This window comes from Ascaphus truei, chromosome 3, assembly GCF_040206685.1.
Source record: "Ascaphus truei isolate aAscTru1 chromosome 3, aAscTru1.hap1, whole genome shotgun sequence".
Lineage (NCBI taxonomy): Eukaryota > Metazoa > Chordata > Amphibia > Anura > Ascaphidae > Ascaphus > Ascaphus truei.
Genome location: NC_134485.1, coordinates 373,929,866 through 373,949,495, shown reverse-complemented (window position 1 = coordinate 373,949,495; position 19,630 = coordinate 373,929,866). Strand labels below are relative to the sequence as shown.

The 19,630-nt window shown below is 40.5% G+C and overlaps 1 protein-coding gene across 1 annotated transcript in view; it reads right to left on the bottom strand.

The window, feature by feature from the left end:
• The window catches only part of ATP8A2 (ATPase phospholipid transporting 8A2), a 691,321-nt gene that overhangs the window by 27,419 nt on the left and 644,272 nt on the right, over positions 1 to 19,630 (bottom strand). The window contains exon 38 of the mRNA XM_075592224.1: positions 10,346 to 10,450. Coding sequence (XP_075448339.1) covers positions 10,346 to 10,450 — 105 coding nt within the window. The remainder of the gene's footprint in view (positions 1 to 10,345; positions 10,451 to 19,630) is intronic.

Sequence of the window (19,630 nt, the reverse complement as noted above, 5' to 3'; positions counted from 1 at the left end):
TATAAAAATAAGCCTCTTGGGTCGTTTGTATACAGCACACCCCAGCTGCCTTGTCTCCCATTCATGATGTCCTCAGGGATCCCTGAGGAAGCCAGTCTTCATTAGAAACACTGATTGTTACTTCTATAGTTCACTATATACACACCAAGTGTGAATAGTATTAGTTACATTCTTTCTGACCTACTCTCTATCACAGAGCTGGACTATGTTGTGGTTTATTTCCTCTATTTTAAGAACTTGGGAATCACTGTGCGCCTCAACACCCACTCAAAGGATTATTACATTTTAAAGCAGGGGGTCTGCAGTGCTGAACCCCATTCATTTCAGCTTCAGGGGCCCCCTCCTTACAGAGATACTTACCTCCTTAGTGGTGCCGGTATCCCTGCAAGCAGAGAAAATGTAATCTAATGGCGGCATTTAAATGTCCCGCGTCACACGAGTCAACGGGAAGCCGCGAGGTGGCCCGCGTGACCTGGATCTTGAAACGCCGCAGAGATACAAGCAACCCCCTATGGAGGTAAGTATATCTGCAAGCACTGGGTCCCCGGAGGTGAAATGAACAGTGTTAGGCACCCGGGACACCTGGTTTCAAACTTGTAATAAAAAAACATATATATATATATAAAAACATATATATATATATAAAAAAAAAAAAATATATATATATATATAGCAACTGTAAATATTACTGTATATTCATTTGCATGTCTTAGACAGGCCTGCAACCCTGTCTTTCACCATTATCACCCAGCAAACAGCACTTCTACTGCAGCAAGGGATTCTGGGAAATGACATGCAAATGAGCACACAGTGCCACTTTTCATCTCATGCTCACATTACATGAGCAACCCTTAGTCAATGCATGCTGCTTTAAACACAGCTTTTAAGCAAGGACTTGGGAGATGCAAAGTCAGTTAACCCACTCACAGACATGTTTCAACCTTGATGGGTATCATCAGTGTGAGGTGGGCTCCATAACCTTAATAGTGGTGGTATATATATATATATATATATATATATATATATATATATATATATATATATATATATATATATATATATATATATATATATATATATACATACATACACAGTGGTTGACAAATCACCAAAACGTGTGCTGCTTGGGCCAATATTTACTCGCCCGGGGGTTAAATGTATAGGTTTGTCGAACACTGTAATATATATATATATATATAACTAGTACTGCTGCTTTAACAACAAAGTTATTCCTGCCTACAAAAGAGTGAAATGACCAAAACCAGCTGACTGTCAGAGCATGGAGCACATTTGACTAAGCAGCTGCAATACCAACATGTTGAAGTGCTGCAGCCAAACTGTTCTTGAAGACGTTTTCAAAAATGTATTTGGCAGTGAGGACAGCCCTTTAGAACGAAATAAGATATCAATTCCAATTCCACACTAATAGGCTGTACATTCTTCTGCAGGATGATTTCAACAACAGTAAGGCCGAGCTCACACTGCCTGCTATGGCCGCGCTTCTGTGCGCGCCTCCGCTGTGTGCTCCTGCAACCCAGCGATCTGTGAGCTAGGTGCAGGAATTGGGTCGAGGTGATTGGGGGCGTGGCGGGGGGCGTGACTAACGCATCACGGAGCTGGTTCGCCGTTATTGGCTGAACCAGCTCACGTGACGCGACTGCAGCCCGAAATTTACATTTGGGTTGTTGCGGCAAAATGTTGCAGCGTCAACGCTGTACCTTGCCACCGCAAGCAGTTTCTAGTGTGACAACTCTCATCCACTAACCTCAAATAGTGCCGAACGTGCGAGCGCACGCACATAAACGCGTGCACGTCGCGTAGCCGGCAGTGTGAGCTAGCCCTAAAGTAGAAAAAAGCAACCCCCCAAAAAAACATTTCACATAATAAGAGTAGACAATATAAAGGCAACTCCTTTTATGGTTGCCTGTCCTTAATTTATTGAACAAATCAGACATTTGATGACGAGTTAATGGTTTCCGTGCTCTGCTGATAATTTAGACTTTGGGGAGTCTCAAGTCTGGTAAGAACGATTGATGAAATATAGGCAGAGAAGAATAGTACAATGTAAAATTTCACAAATACCCAATTCAATTACTATACAGCCCCCTCCTGATATCTTTCCAGCTCTTATATTGTAAGATCCTTTGAAGCAGGGACCTCCTGACCTTTTGTGGCACTGTGTGTAAAGTGATGTTAAACTGTTTGGTATGCGTGGCTTTCACCCCCCTTGTACTGCACTATAAATAAATGATAATAACAATATAAGGACCAATTTGAACTAATGATCATGACATGTTTAATAGTTTTTAACCCCTTTGCTGCCAGAGGGGGCAGCAACTCATAGGGGGCTATGCACTAATCTCAATGGCTTTGCGTTCTGATGTTACAAAAAAGCAGGTTCGTTAAAAAGTGAGGCAGGGGACAAGATTCACTAAGGCCTTGAGCCCATTTTTTAACGTGCCTGCTCAAAAAAGCTCAAAACAGCCACAGCGTACGTGTACTTTTTTTCTCCCTGCTAGAGTTCTGAACCTCTCCGTTCGCTAGCTGATAGAAAAAAAAGCCGCATGTAACATTTGCATGGAGATTCTGTATCTCCATGTAAGACTGTTACAGGTGATCGTACACTAAATAAATACATTTTAATTATAGTGTACATGAGCAGGGGGTCTCAGGACCTGAACCGCATTGGTTTCAGGTCCGAGGACCCCTACTTCAGGAGATACAGGCCCTGTTATGGGGTGCCGGTATCCCCTGCACTTTAAAGCTCCCGCGTCACGTGACCGGGACATATAAATTCTGCAGAGGATACCGGCACCCCATAAAGGGGACTATATCTTCTGAAGTAGGGGGTCCCCGATGCTGAAACCAATGCGGTTCAGCTCAGGAGACCCCCTGCACATCTTCACTAGTATTAAAATACACATAACAATAAACAATAATTCCTTACCTTTGCGGCTATCCCCTATGGTAATGAAGCTGCATTAATGTACATTTTAATAATAGTGTGCGGGAGCAGGGGGTCCCCCTGAGCTGAACCGCATTGATTTCTGCCTCAGAGACCCCCTGCTTCCCAAGTTACAGGTCCCGGTATGGGGCATCGGGTGCCAGTGTCGCCGCCATCTTTATAGCGTCCAAGACCCGACGTGGGCTCTATAAAGATGGCGGCGACACTGGCACCGATGCCCCAAACTGGGGCCTGTAACTCGGGAAGCAGGGTGTCTCTGAGGCAGAAATCAATGTGGTTCAGCTCAGGGGATCCCCTGCTCCCGCACACTATTATTAAAATTTACATTAATGCAGCTTCATTACCTTTGCGGCTATCCGCTAAGGCAATGAAGGGGTTAAGGCACATTAGCATGTTTATTGGGGACAATTGCCCCCAATAAACATAGCAATATACAACACACATCCCCCCCTCCCCCAAACACATACAGTACTGTAATTGGCAAAAGAACCATTATCCACATATGGATAATAATGCATTTGCCCATTTGTAATACATATACATTACAATAAATACAGTCAATACATATTACACTTACCTTTTACAGGCTCCCACGATGAAGGCCGTCTTCATCCTCATCTTCATCCTGCCCATGTCCCTCCGGTGCTGCAAAACATACACAAGAATAAAAACATCCAATGTAATGTCCCCTAACCCCTTAATCACCATAGCGGTTATTAACCGCTACAGTCATTAAAGGGTTAACCCACCCTCACCACCACTCGGGAAGCATACCCTCCCCCACTAACCCCCACCCCGTGAGGCCTAACCACCCAATCCCAATACACAGTCGGGAGGCCTACCCACATACCCTTGAGGCCAATACTCCCTTCCCGCACTCCCAGTACCCACAATAAAAAAAATACACAGCCCCACAATAAATATAATTCTATTTATTAAATACATAACCCACCCCCTGTGCCCCACCATAAATACATGATTTATTATTTTACATACAGGGTTCATACCCCAGGCCCATGGGAGTCGCCGGTGACGGGTCATCTCACAGACCTACAGGTTACCAGCATCATGTTTCACACAGGGTCTGGAGGCCTGTTGGTGGGTCCTGCCAGGCGTCATGGTCCACCAGGTGGTCTCTGCGGGTCACCATGGGCCACAATAGGGTCTCCACGGTAGGACGCGGATGTCTGGTGGGCCCGGGTCAGACCCACAGGTGTCTGAGGGGCCTCGGGTGGTTCCGACGAAGGTCTGGGGACCCACGGGTGGTCCCTACAGGTCCGCGGTGCCCCCACAGATGTGGGGCCACCGGTTCTTCCCTGCAGGTGTCCCCCGTGGACCCCGCAGCCTGGTACCCATGAGAAGCCCAAGGATACCGCAGGTGGTCTCCAGAGGTCCCCCGCAAACCAAAAGGAACCAACCCTGTATGTAAAAAAAAATAAACCGGACCTATACATTAAATACATCAATCCCCCCCCCCACCCCCCAACACATACAGTACAATAAAGTGCAAAATAACTATAATCCAGATATGGATAATATATTATTTGCCCATTATGAAACACATAAAACATGCATAAATCAAAACATGAATTCTTAATCTTAAAATCACCACATTGCATGTTAAAATAAATCCAGCAGCAATTGTAAATATAAACCAACAAACCAGCAGCTACACAAATGTATATGAAATGTCACACAATTGCCTTGAGTGTGTACATGATGCAATTAATCTGTGCATCATGTAACACTATGCAAAATATTTGTAACAATAAAATACACTATGAACAATGTCCCCTACCCACCAATGCCATCATGAAAATCAAATAGAAACTAAGCAACATCAATACAATTACCATCAATCAATTAATCCATTTACTAAACCAATTACAATACAATACAAATCAATTATACAATTCCCTATTCAATTCCTAAAGCCAAACCATTGCCAAAAGAATTCTAATTGAAAGTAACCACCATCATTCTAATCTAACTACCAGAAAGAAGCCATTAAAAATAACGTGTAACTAAATACAAATTACATGTCAAAATAAAGCTGATAAATACATTAGCCATACATGAAAAGAACATAAACATTAGCAAAACATTCAATTATTATCCCTGTATGTCTTTACATATAGATAGATATACATAACATACAGGGGCAATAATAGAGCATAAAAAACAATGCATTTACATCCAAAAATCACATAGATTACACCCATTCAGTGTCCGTGAATGTATGTATAGCCATAGGTACATAATAGATACATTCACGGGCATTACACGGGACTGAAAAAATAAAAGACATGAATCAAAAATCAAAAAAACCTGGAAAAGTACAAATTCTTTTGTTTACTTACCATTAGATGCCCACTCACCGAAATCCAGGCGACCCGGAAGCACTGGAACCAATCCACAGGTAACCATAAAATAATAAACCCTTACAAACCATAATGGTGACTTCTTTCTTCTATTTGTAATCCTTCCCATCTGTCTTGGGGTCTTCTTTTCTTCTTTGGGGTCTTCTCCGTCTTCTTCCATCTTCTTCTGCCACGCCCTTCTTCTCTTTTTAGGAGGGGAGGTGTTCCCTCCTCAACGTCTGGCTTCAAAATGAGGCGACATAGGCTTTATAGGCCTATGACGTCACATTTTGGTCAAATGTTTCCCACGGTCCTGATTGGGCCGTGAAAAACATGTGAACTGTAAAAAAAAAAAAAATGATGACGTCATTTAAAGGCAATGACGCCAGCCAATCAGAATGGCTGAGTTTCAATTGCCTTTAAGATGACGTCATCAAAACAAAGATGGCCGGCGACACATGGTACGGTAGCCAATCAGAGCGTGGGAACTCCATCCCAACTCTGATTGGCTCAAGTAGACCATGTGACAGAGGCCGGGGTGAGCCGGGGAACCCCGGACCCTTGCGGGGTCAGCCGGGGACACCCTCAGGGACCCCCGCGGGGTCATCCGGGGACACCCGCCGGCCAGTTGTATGGGTGTTGCGCATGCAAAAATGTAAAGCAATAATTCAATAATAATAAAGTCCAGCTTTTTTTGCATCTACCTTGAGCTGACGTGTTCTGATCAACGCAACTTTCGCGTTTGCTAAGGTTGCGTTGCTTAGTGCATCCCGCTTAAGGGCAGAATTTAACGCAAACAGGGTAACGAACGAACAAAGTTGGACTTAGAAAAAATTCCGAAAAAAGTCAGTTTTAGAGCGCAAAGTGCCTGTTTGCGTTGCTTTGTGCATCGGGTTCAGCGCAACATCACGTTCTAAGAGCATTTTGCGCTCTAAAAGTGACTTTACGGAGCTTAGTGCATGACCCCCATAGTTCGTCTCGATCCCCTTTGTCGGGATGGGCGGAACTGTCAATATCCCCTTCCCTGGAATTTCCCTTCACAATCCATCTGCAGATTGGGGATTAATCTGAACCCGCAGATTGGGGATTAATCCGAATCCGCCATTGGATACAATCCGTGTGTATTTTTAAAGAATCCGCACTCAAATTTCGTATTGAATCAGATATCCGCACTCAGATTGTTAAAAATCTGCACTCTCTCTTTCTCCCCCACGGATTTAATCTGAGTGCAGATTAATAACAATGCACCATTTGGATTGTCGGTCATAAAAAAAAAAAAAAAAATCCAGAAAAGTTAGATTGGTCCTTTTGAGACTGATCCACAGAAATTCACGGACCGAAAGAAGTGAATGATTCGAGGCGGACCCAAATCCGTCCCCACATTTTGTCCATCTCTACACTTTTGACAACAAAGAGATAAACTACAGAGAAAAAAGTAAAATAAATAAATAGAATAAGACATGATCGGGGATATTCACAGTTTATTCACATCCCATTGATTTGTGAGAACCATCGGATAAATAAACAGATAAGAGCATTAAATGCTGCCCTTAACTACAGGTTACAATTTCCAGCACAAACTTTCATTTTTTTCATGTAAAAATGCTTATTCATGTTTGAATTTTGTAATAGAACAATCGCCTAGTTTAAAGCAATAAAAAAATATCACTGTCTTTATATACATTTGATCATATCTAGGACTGCACTTTTAACAACCACAATTTAGTGTAGCTAGTTATTTGGAGAATGAATATTTGGAAGTTAGCATAATAGATGATAAAGTGATAGACACATGGAAAATGGCTTTGGAGCGCACAGCCAGTGACATTGCTCCCAGTTATGACAGCCCTAATATATCTCAGATTATCACAGAATGCCAATAGAATTCAATGACAATATTGGATCAGTGTATTGCAATATACAGCTCAACCCCCTTATAACGCTGTGCTTGGGTTCCAAAGAATCACATCGCGCTACAAGCGGATTGCATTACAAATAATGTGCAATTGTATGCATTATACAATAAAGTATTTAAGATACCAACAATCGTGTTGTAAAGTATTCACAAATACAAAAATTGGGAGCCACGCTTGCATCGCGTTATGAGCGGAATCGCGTTGTAACGGATCGCGTTATAACGGGGTTGAGCTGTATCTTAGCATATCACACCAGAAAGTACAGGGAAGATCTGTACCATTTAATCATATTAAATATTAACCTTCACACACATAGTGGTACTAAAGCGAGACAATTACATGAACAAACAAAGACGAGTCAGTGACTATTACGGGAAATAACTTATTAAATACTTTTTGCGTGTCTGGAGGAGTGAATGCACAGTAAAAAAAAAAAAAGTAATGTTTGAAAATATAAAACTAAATCTAAATGTAAACATTTCCCATTTATAAGAGCATTGCTGATTGTAAAAAGCCTTCCCTTTAAAAAGCCAGGTGCACTGTCCTTTTTTCCTTCCTATTTTTCCTTTTGTGACACATGTGAAATCACTTTGAACATTATTTAAACTGTAAAATGATGATGAAACTAGTTCTTCTTCTATGTTATTAGCCAAAGGATGAAGAAGGGAATAAAAAAATTAAATGTTCTTTTATCTACGGTAACACACCTCCACGTCTGATTTGTGTAAAATCCACTGAGTAAAGCTAGCTTCAAAAACACTTTCAGTGTAGCAGGTAATTTGTGCGCCTCGGTTCTAACTTGTAATTACAAGCTGTTTCTTGATTGTTTGTTCACCTTTTGTATATTTTGGTTCTCATAAGCAAAGTTTTAAAGTAACCATAACATGTGTCGTGTTTTCATAATTAACAATGCGTTATAGGCCTCTCCACCACTGGAACACCCTTCACTGGTTTTGTCTATACTGTACTCTCCCCCCCCCCCCAATAATCCTATTGTGTCTAGTTTGCATCCTGTTCCATAATGGAACCAACCCAGACTGAATAGTTCAAAAGGACAACATAGCTGCCCTTGAATGGTCAGTACCCTTTTAAATCAGTCTTGACTGCAAAAAAGAAAAAGCTCAATGCAACAGACTACTGATTTAGGGAAATCTTTTAAATGTGGCAAGCTAAAGGTGCCACACTACACAAGTTTATGTAATTCCTAACAACCATCATTTTGAGATCTTCAATGTAATTCATGTTGTTTTATGTGTATTATTTATTTTTTAAACACGCCACTTACTTATTGGCTTGTCGGTAATGATGCTGCGGTTTGCTTTTTGATTCCTTACAATGGTCAGAGAAGTGAAATAATAAGAATGTTTGAGAGATAGAAAAAAAAATACTTTTTTTTCCCTCCAAAGAACATATGGGTAATTGTCACTGTTGGGAAGTTTCTAATATAATTGGACCAACTTTATCAGAAACAAGGAGATTCTGGTTACTTGTTTGTCCTCGAGCGTTTCTGAGCACACAGAAATATCACAGAGATTGGCAGGAGGTACCCAGCAGGACTGGGGAGGGAACTGGTTATTACACAGATAAACACACTCCAAGATAGCAGTGGGGGTGCAGATTTAAAACACAAACAAGCTTTGGTATGAAATCCCACTGCACCACTCATCTACTCAAGCCGGCAAGTACCTTCCCCAGAGACATGCATGATTGGAGCAGGTGTGAAAGGGCCAAGATGCAAACAGAAAAGATGAAAGAGAGCACAATTCTGAAGAACACTCTGGAGGCCACACCATGACACACAGCAACCTCTGGCAAATTTAAGCACTCCACCATTATCTAGTTTACAGATGGACCACCCAGTAAATCTGGGAGTAATTAGGAGAGGAGGAAAACAAACTGGTTTGGAGGGCTGGGAGGTAGAGCAGAGGTGGGCTGCTTACATCATCTCTATGCAAGCCTTGTGAGTGTGAAGGGGATCTGCATGGAGGAATAGAGATGAAAGAGTCTGCATTGAGAACACAATACAACGCACTGAAAATTATTACATGGGTTAGAGGTTGCCTTAAAAAAAAAAAAAATAGACACAAGATGCCTGAGTGCAACATGATCATAGTACAATCGCAGAGATTCATGAGAAGCAATGCACAAACAGGGAACGGCTAAGGGAAGCAAGCAATCAGTCACGTTACTCATGGAAGTGTTGATTTTAAACATTAAATGTAATTATAAGTAGTTCAATCAGTTCAAACACTTTCCCCGCTCACATATAGTCAGCATGGTGATTAAGTGCACTCTGACCTTTACTCTGATAGTTTGCAAAAAATCTATTTCATTAGGTTGCAGTTAACCACCGTGATGCTGGAGGGACACTCGTTGCACTGTTTCATTATCCATAGAGCGGAAGGTCACAGCAAGTGAGGAGTGTTAGAAAAATTGTATTTGCATCTGCTTATGTTCTTCTTTCAACATTGCAACACCCGCTTATGCTTCCCATATATGGCCACGTTCAGGACATGCCATTTCTCCTGGTGTAATCTCTTGGTATTGGAGGCCAGTAAATGGAATAAAGCAACCAGTGCCATATAGAGGAGATAAAAGCAACGTTATGACACATAAAATGTACTGTATAGCCTCTCCACTGCTCTGAAATCTTGTGTTTTATTGGAATTTGCTTGTATTGGACTCATTGTCTCTTTGTGTAGTTATTGTTGCTCAAAGGAAGTAGCGTTTTTTGCTGTGGCGTGACTAATTGTGAATGACAAGAACTTTGAAAATAAGGAAATCCTGTAGTTTTATAAAAAAAAAAAATAAACAACAACAAATAAACAAACAAAGAAACTTCTTTAGGGGATTGCACCTTTAACCCTTTCACTGTTTCACTCTCAAAGCTCAAGCAGCGAAAAAGTTAATATTACCCTGATGGCAGCCCTGGTTTGGGAGCTCTCTTATGTTTAGTAGCACATGCTCAGTCATAGAAAGGGCAAAAAAACTGGAATTAAAAATGTAGCTGATGTTTTTGACGGCCTGGTAATCAATGCTGAAGGGGATAAATAATTTGCTGATTAGTATTAAAGAACATTTGTAATTGGATAGCATCACTGTACCTTTTCCCATTAGAATCCCGCAGAACAGCTTTTCCCAGCTCTTTTGACTTGGTCTCTATTTCCTGAACTTGCTCCAGCAATGTTTTATGGTAGGTGTGCTTGGCCCTGTAGGAAGGGGGGGAAACAGAGGAACACAATGAGCAGTAACATGGTACGTTTTCAAGAAAAGTGACATTGTATGTTCTACGAGGTTTGAGAATAATGGGGGGTTTTGTGATGACATTTTTATAAGCCTACTCCTATTATCTAAAAGTTCAAGTACAGCTGTTACCAAGGTACCATCAATGATTTCATATTTGTGTGAAGCAAAGGTACCTTTATACATGCGGTGACCACTGCTGCTCTGGCACTGTTTTCATAATGGAAGGGTATTTAAAGGCACAGACATGGCTCATCTTAAAATGTCTAGAACAAAATGTTATTTTAAATGCACATCAGCAAATGTACATACAAGGGTATTTTTGCATTGTACTGTATACTGTCAGATAGAATATTGCAGTGCTGTTAACATAGCAAGACAAAGTAATAGCATGCTGGAATAACTGAAATGGACACCACTGCAGCTTACAAATCACATAGGACTAGGACAAAGATCCCTGCATACCCCATCTCCTGTATCAATAAAGGAGTCCAACACCATGCTTAGTGATTAAAACTCAGGTCACAGCTCTAATAAACCGAAGACAAACAAAAGAACAGACTAAAAACACACACAATTAAACCACTGTGGGGCTATGTCCTGGACAGCTAGCTGGCTAGCTCCCTTGGATGCATTGATTAAGTAACTTGCATTGTTTGCCAGTATAACTGGCATCCAGAGCCCCCCATTGCACTTTCTGGGCAATGGTACGCCTTGATTACTGCTGCATCCCCATTCAGGTTGGTCTCCCCATTCCGCCGCAGCCACGAGGTCCCGTACTGGCCCCACAGTTGGGGGCAAAGCCCAAACTCAGCTGCGACCATCGCCCACTGCCATTTCAGGGCCTCTAGAGACTCCAGTAGGAAAATATTAACGATGTCCCACTCTATGACCGATAGGTGGTCCTAGTTTTTCCTGCCCCTCCCAAAGTATGTCTATGACTCCCCGCACATGCAGACAGCACGGTCTACATAGGGTGGTTACTGCAAAATACAATCTACATATTATTTTACAGTATGCCACAAGACTGTGCCAGGGACCTACGACTGGAGGGGAAGTTGCAGACAGGCTCTGCATATATTTCTTTTTGTTTGTTTTTTTACTGTGGTATCATTAACTGAATTACTTTTGGGAAACGCCTGGTGCTGGATCAATCTAGCCTTACCTGGTGTTACTTTAGCTACAAACCCTAACAGGAAATTACTCGACCCGTCAGTAGTGGTGTCACCTTGTGTATGCATGTTTTGTGATGAGTATTAGCTTGCGGTGGCTGCTGCTACTGTAAATTACCTATATTGAGAAGCTAGAACCCCACCAAACTTGTCTTTTCGGAAAAGCTGCATCGGTCTAGCAAAGAGTTACAGGGCACGCCAACCTACGTGCTGTGGGACACTTGTCCTGTGATACCCTGTCACTTTCCTGGCCCTTGTGCAGCCCCGCTCTCACCCAAGGCTTGCTACCATCCCCTGCTGGGATCGGGGAACAGGGGAAAGGAGTAGAGACAAGAGAGAAGATGCAACCTGGTGTCTGGGGGCCTTTTGTCCCTGGCCCTTATGTGGACTATGGCCCCATACAGGGCCTCCGCCTTTCTTTATTCTAAGAATGAGGGAGACTACCTTCCAATGAGTGACATTGCTTTCCAACAATTGATGCTGGCTCCACAAGATTGAAGCTGCCTTCATTCAAGTTAAAAACAATCAGAATCAAGAGTTCTGAAGACTACTTATTGCAAGTGGGAGTTCTGCCAGAAGCAGATGGTGTAATTACACATTGGAAAGCAGGGTTCACTTGCTCTTTATAGTGTTACTTCTTTTTTTTCCCCAACAAGTGAAGTGCAGCATGCAGCCGATTTATTTATTCAGGCAGGCACCAGGAATTTAAGAGCACAGGGCTAACTAATCAGTTAATAGAGCAGTGATTCTCAACCAGGGTGTCCCAAAAACAAGATTACTTTGAGAAGGATATGTAAGAATTAAAAATCGTAACAATGGTAAAATAACATTTAACTTTAAAGGAAACAAAAAATAGACAAATTAAAACAGAGTACACCTTAAGAAGCATGGAACAAGAGAGAAGAAACAGTTTTAATAGGGCACTTAGGGACTTATCCAAGTCAATGGAAGTTTTGGGCCCATTCGCCTCTGGGGCTTATTGGATAAGCCCCTTAATGCTAGAAAAGGTTTAGAACAAATGAATTGGAGGACCTAGGATGTCTGTAAAATGGTAGATGGGGAAAGTGGGATGACGAGAGCTTCTAGCCTCCACCTCTACATTTTGATGCCAATACTGATTGAAAGTGAAAAATTGCCCAATAAATAATAGGTATCCCGTTGCCTATATAATAATGCATATTTTTTCCCACAAATACAATCACATTATCCCTAATGGTGCTTGAACCAAAGGGAGATTGACAGTGTGGAAAATATGAGCCTCCAATGCTCACTTGCCATGTGATGTCACATTGCCATGACAACTCCTTGTCACATGACACTGTGACGTTGATGGAGGGCTCTTACCGAGGCCCTGCACTCTCCCCTGGCAATCAGTTTAATTGCTGTGGGGAAGAGTGTGGGGCCTCTGTAACTGCTTGGGGTGGTTCAGAGTCTGGAGGGAGGGTCCCGGCTTGCTTTTCCCCCCTGACCCCCCAGGCTGGGGACCCAAGGACGTGTCTGGGCATTCCGGGCGATAGATACGCCACGGGGGCCAGCAATGCAGCACATGTTTGCGCCACTTGTAGCTGGCCTATGGACTTCTGAAGCGTTCTAACTTTATTACATTCATTCTCTACTAAAAAAATACTCAAACCTGGTGACTTTTGACTTACAATGAGCTTTGGTCTGTTATTCTCTCCAATTATTTTTCTGTGCATTATTGATCAAAGAGCCTGTCCCTCCTATGACAAAAGTAAACATCCCAGTGACATGTTTGAGGGTTTGCATCTGGACGATAGGTGACTTTCTTTTAGACAAATCTGGCACCTATACATATTTTTTAATTATTTTGTTAACATTATGAGTTGAGACTTGGACAGGGTTGGATTCCCTCTGGCTTCTCCCTTTTCTGGGGTGTCACTGCTTGAACAGTCTCCTATTTCTTGGCTCTGATAAGCACAGAGTGGAATTGGGGTAAGGAAAACACATGATTGACAAACATTTCCCCATTCCATTGCCCCTAAGAAATTCAACTTGTAATTAATTTCTAAAGTAATGAAGAGAAGCGAGTGGCAGGGGACACTGTGTGCTGACTGTGTGCTGACTGTGTGCGCTCAGATGAGAGCCAACTAGTTAAATTAGTTACAAAAGGTTTTTTTCTGGCCGGCTATGTGGGATTGCCCTTTTCAAGTCGTTAAGCCCCGAGTGAAATCCAACATATTGCAAAAATGAAGCACTACTGAGTATGACTGCCCACGTAATAGTATTTTATTTGCGTGTGTTACAGGCAGGGTATGCAATAATGTTCATACTGCATCATTTTAGAGGCACACATAATTGCTTAATAATGGTTCCAGTCCAAGGTCACAAGGAGCAGGCAATGGGACTCAACCTGGAAACTTACAGCTCCCGGACATTGCCTTCACCAGTAGGATAATCTTCCTCACCCCTTCCATCTATTTTATCATTTTTCTGCTGAGAGTATGACGATTAAAGAAATTGAATTACCGGTCAGAGCTACTGATATCCAGTGCCATAACCAAAATACTCCAACCCCTCCAAAACACCGGACATCCAGTGTGGAAAGACAGGCTAATAGAGGCATGCTCACACTTAACATAAATCGATTGGATGTTGACTTTGCATTGATGTGTTTTGGGGTTTTGTTAATTTATTTCTTTTTAAGCAGAAGAATCGTAGAAGGTTTGGATGTATATAGATGTCCTCAGTAACTGTCCTTATAAAGTGCAGTGTGTTCATTTTTAGACCGGTTACATTTTTTACCACCAAACATAAAGGTTCATATTTGCATAAAGCAGTCTTCTACCATAAGACACCCTGCAACATTGTAGGACAGTTACAGCCCCAGTGTTTTGAATAAGCTGTACGTGATCTTCCTGTGCCTGAAAGGTGACATAGGACAGAAGACTGTTTAGTAAATATGACCCAAAATGCACATTAATGCAACCACTGCCAGTTGTTATATACATAAGACCAACTTATTAACTATAGAACTCTAATAGCAGCTCACCGTGAAAAACAAACATTGGATGAAAGTTTTAAGAAATATAAACATAAATCAAAGGCAATGCGTGATAATTAAAAAAACAAAACAAAAAACCCACATTATACACATCACGTTTCATTCTATTTGTTTTTCCTCTACCCACAACCAGTCCCATTAACAACCTACAACTTTGTGAAACAATATCCTTTAACATTAACAAAAACAAGCTGTCCCACTACTTGCCTATGAAAATTGCAGTTCAAACTTCTTTCTAAGAATTTAAATTTAAATAAAAATACTGCACCTACGTAGGATTCCACAAATAATAACCCCTCTATCATGTCATTTTCTCAGGTCTGGCAGCTCTGAGCAAAATAGGTAAAGGTTGAAAGATTTTCTTTATTTATAATGCCAAAATCAACTTGATAAGCATCGGATTTCACAGTGGGTAACTCATTATCAAACGCAGGATAACAATTTCAAAGAACGTGGATATTTATTTTGTTAACGGGAAAAGGAAAATTGGGCACTTCTAAGGCCAATTTATAATCAAACTGTTTCATCTTCAGTGACTCACCATTGAACTGTGCAGAAAGGTAGGGAAATTGCATACAGATATTTACTAAATTACATTTTGCTATTTTTTTTTTACAATCCCTAATTTCCTGAGCATTTACTGCATCTGTGATGGTCTATGCGGGTTTATTCTATTATAAGCTGTTTAATTAAATGTTATGACCATTGTGGCAGGTTGACTTCTTTTTGTTAGGGATATCAGCTGGATAACGCGAGCTGGCTTCTGGATGTGATCACTGAGTTGCACCGGTCTTTTCCCAGTCCGGGGTGATGCTTCCCTGGATAATCTTTATAATCTATCTTTAAACCATTGTTGGACATCCGATATGTTCCCACGGTTTCAATACAAGTCCAAGAGAAATATTAACACGACAATGTTGGAGCAAAACTGATGCAAATAGCGTAATTTTCATCCTACTCTTCTATGCGACAAAGTATCAGGCATTTTGCTTCATTTTATGTCTTTGTGTCCCCTAAGTATCAGCTTTCGAGGTTGGGAGCGTCAAAAGGAGAAGTTATGGAAAAATGAGACGCAGTGTAATAAACAAAACACGAGCATCAATTTTTCTTCCATCAATCTGCGTAAAAGAAATGATCCAATATTAAATTGGTGAAATTGTTTCTTACATTTGACACAAGTCTACTCCATATAATTGTGCAAACACACTTTCTTTGCTCCAATTTTATGTTATACATAGGCCCCCAAATGTTGTTTAAGAAGCCTTGCAGAGTAATGCATCATTAAGAATCTTCCACAGCCAGCCATGGAAAAGTAGACTTTTTACCTTGTACGTGTGGCTTTTTGTTTATGTTTCTGCTACAGTAGACACTTTGACAATACCATTGAAACCTCCTGTATCCAACTCTAGGATCTCATTCTTCGTTCCTACTTACTTGCTCTCTTGAAACAGCGTGCATCAACTTCTTACATGTTCTACACTACAGTATCTGTACTCTGTGGCACTGTCCTAGGTTGCTTAAAGCTGCAGTTAAAGCAATATCCTACATGTGTTTGTTTTTTTAATAAATCAGTTCTGTACTGTGAGAAAATATTTGTAGCATTCTTTTTAAACAACTCTGAATGACATTTTGAATGTATTATAATGTAACAAGCATTTTTTTTATTTCTATAGCATCCATTTACAAAGTCACATCCCCTTCCTCTTCTGTAACAGGCTCTGGCACACCCCTTATTTGAGCCCTGCCCTCTCTCTAGCAGCGCACCAATTGTATCTAGTGACTGCCTGGTCACAAGATCTTCCCCACAGAACGTTGCATCTTTAATTCTCATCTGCTGCACTGACGAATCTTAGCCGATCGATCGGCAATTTAGCCAATTACTTATCATTGTGTGGATTGTATTGATGCACATATTAAAGGGAAATTTTTATTTTATTTTTTAAATGGCAGCTTGGACTGCTGCTCTAAGTTGCTCTCTTCAAAGATGATGAAAAGGAGATCCAGCGCACTGCGGATTTGCTGAATAGAAACATTTATTGTGCCACACTGTATCACAATACATTCTCCTATTCAGCAAATCCACAGTGCATTATTTATTATTATATTATCTCCTTTTCATCAGTTCAGATTTGGGTTACCATGACAGGTACCCATTGAACCAGCAGCACCGGTAACATTGAATGTATTATTATTTTTCTTGGTGTGCAGCATATCACTCTTGTTTAGCTATTGATCTCTTCAAAGATGCACATGCTGTACTTTAACCACCATTTAGAAAGAACTCGCAAACGTCAATAAGAATGTAAGATTCTGTGTTGAACAAGATGGTTTGAAAGGGGACAAGGAAATGGCAAGTGTAATGGTTCGGGGGTTGGGTCATCTAAACAAAGAGAAGAGCCTGACATCCTAGAGACAAGCTAAATAGTTAAAGAGGAGTAAATACATTTGTGATTAAAAATGTGAAATATAACCAAAATGTATAACAAAAATGTAAATCGAATATACAAATGTGAAAACAAATTGGGAGCCATTGGAGCGAAGAACAAAAGCTTTTTCATGGGTCCTCTCTTATTTATGTTTCAACCCCGATTCCAAATCTCAAGGTCCCTGACAGCGTCCCTGACAGCTTTATCAATCATGTTGTTTGAATTTTCTGACATTTTCAATCCAAACTAATGCAGTATATAGATAAGAACCAGCTAGTGCCCCCCACATTGCTGAATGTATTCTAATTGTGTCCACAACAGCCTGGATCTGCCAATGTTTCTCCTCTAGTAGCAATATGGGAGTCACTGGGGTTATCCTGGTAGAATGGTGTTATTATTACCCTGACAACTACTAATCCTGCTGAGAACAACTGATGATTTGTGCAGTACTTACTAGCCAAGACTACGAATATATTGGGCAAATCCATCATGATGGGCTTTGTTGTCTAATGGGTTGCATAAGCTTGTTACATCAATTAGTTGGAAAGTGTTATGGAAACCTTGCGTAAAAGGGAATTATTTTGACAGCAGTAGACTAAGCTATGTCATGTAACATTTATACAGTTCAGCTGTAAAACTTTTACTGTTGGAGTTATGTTTGGTTTTGGTTCAACATTGAAATCAGTATCTGCTAGCTTAGATATGTCTTATACATACCAGTAGAATATTTACTTTTTCTACAACACAAAACCTTATTTAGAATATTGATACAATTACATTTTCTTTTATATCTATTAAAACAGAAGTCTACAAAAAAAAATTGTTTTGTAAGCTTGTTTACAACATACACAATGCAGGTGATGTATCAAGGCAAATTTGGTGTGAAATGATACAAATTGTGTAATTTTCATGTTGTGTTTGCATCAATGTATCAAGGTCTTTGCTAAAGGTTTTGAATTAGGGGCGTCAGCTTGTGTTTTGGGGACTGTCAATAGGAGGAGTTAGGAAGTAGTTACAGGACACAGCTTATAATGAGATGTATCAAGCTCTGTGACTCTTCCCAGTAAGCTGTGATAGCACTGATCTGGCACAATCACATGGAAAGCTTCATTGCCTTCAGCAGGGTTTTCCATACGACAGCGCCAGATCAGCACTATCACAGCTTACTGAATAAGGACCTGTGTCTGTGTACTGAAGTATTGTAAACTTTTCTGGCTCCCAATGTGCATGAAATGTAAGATGAAAACGCAGACAGGAAATAGAGAAATGCATCAAAACAAACTTCTATTCACATTTTTTTTTTTTGCATTGATACATCATCCCCATTAATTATTATTTCATATTTTTCTATCCTTATATTATTTTATGGTTGACAAAGTAATATTCTTCAATGCATTTCTGCCCAACATACATTTCTTCATGTCAGATCCAGTGTATCCTTTAGGCTCCATCCACTAGATCCGCTAACATCCCTCAGCTGCCACCACACAAAGCTCCCTACGTTATTGCACCAATTCCTCTGTGGTCCTAATTCTAGTATGGTCTCCTAAATTGCCCAGTTACATTATATACTGTAGCTTCAAATCTCCTCTCCATATTTATGGCATTATTTATAGTCCTAAACATCTTGCCATTTAAAAAAACATCTTAAATTACAGTTGCCCCAGCTTCTCATCTACAAGTTGCTGCTGGATCATACCACTTCTTTACGCACACTCCATCTTTCTTATATCATGACTTCCACCTACAGAAGTTCCTTAGCTCTGATGCTAGTGTAACCTTTCCAGATAACCCATCTGGAATCACTGAGACTCTTCTTAAGAAAATGGCAAAGGAAATATAATAACCCTTTCACTGCCTCTAGCAGCACATGGGTTAACAATATTACGATTCTCATGAGACATTTTTCATTTAGATGCCTTCAATGCATAACAAGTGTTAATCATTTTTTTTTATGGCCCTGTTCCCTTGTAGCGGTTATTTATTTGTGAAGACAAATTATCCAAACACGGATTTGCATTCACTGTTTTTGTGGAGGAGCTCACAGGAATAGAGTTTTGCCTCCTTCTTTGGAGCTTAACAGGAGACTCCATGTAGTAGTGATTGTAAAAGGATTAGGGATAGGACTGGAAAGCTGACTGAAAGGGCTTCATGCTTTCCCTGTAACCTTTCCCCATTAAGAGCTGCATTATTTACTATTTGGATTTAGATTTCATTTTCTTTGCTTAGTTCTGAGTTCTGACACCTTTTATCCCTACAAAAAAAATCAATGATCAAAACACGTATGTCAATTCCTGTGCTTGGTGTGTGCACTTAACTACTGTACATCATTTATAAAGTGAATAAAGATATGTGCATAGCTGTAAGTGTCTGTAAAATTACATTTGTATAAAATAATTCTTACTTCTTATAATAAATTTATATATATATATATATATATATATATATATATATATATATATATATATATATATATCAGGCTCTATTGAAATGTATTGGATCACTGATATTAAAAGTGAGTGAGAC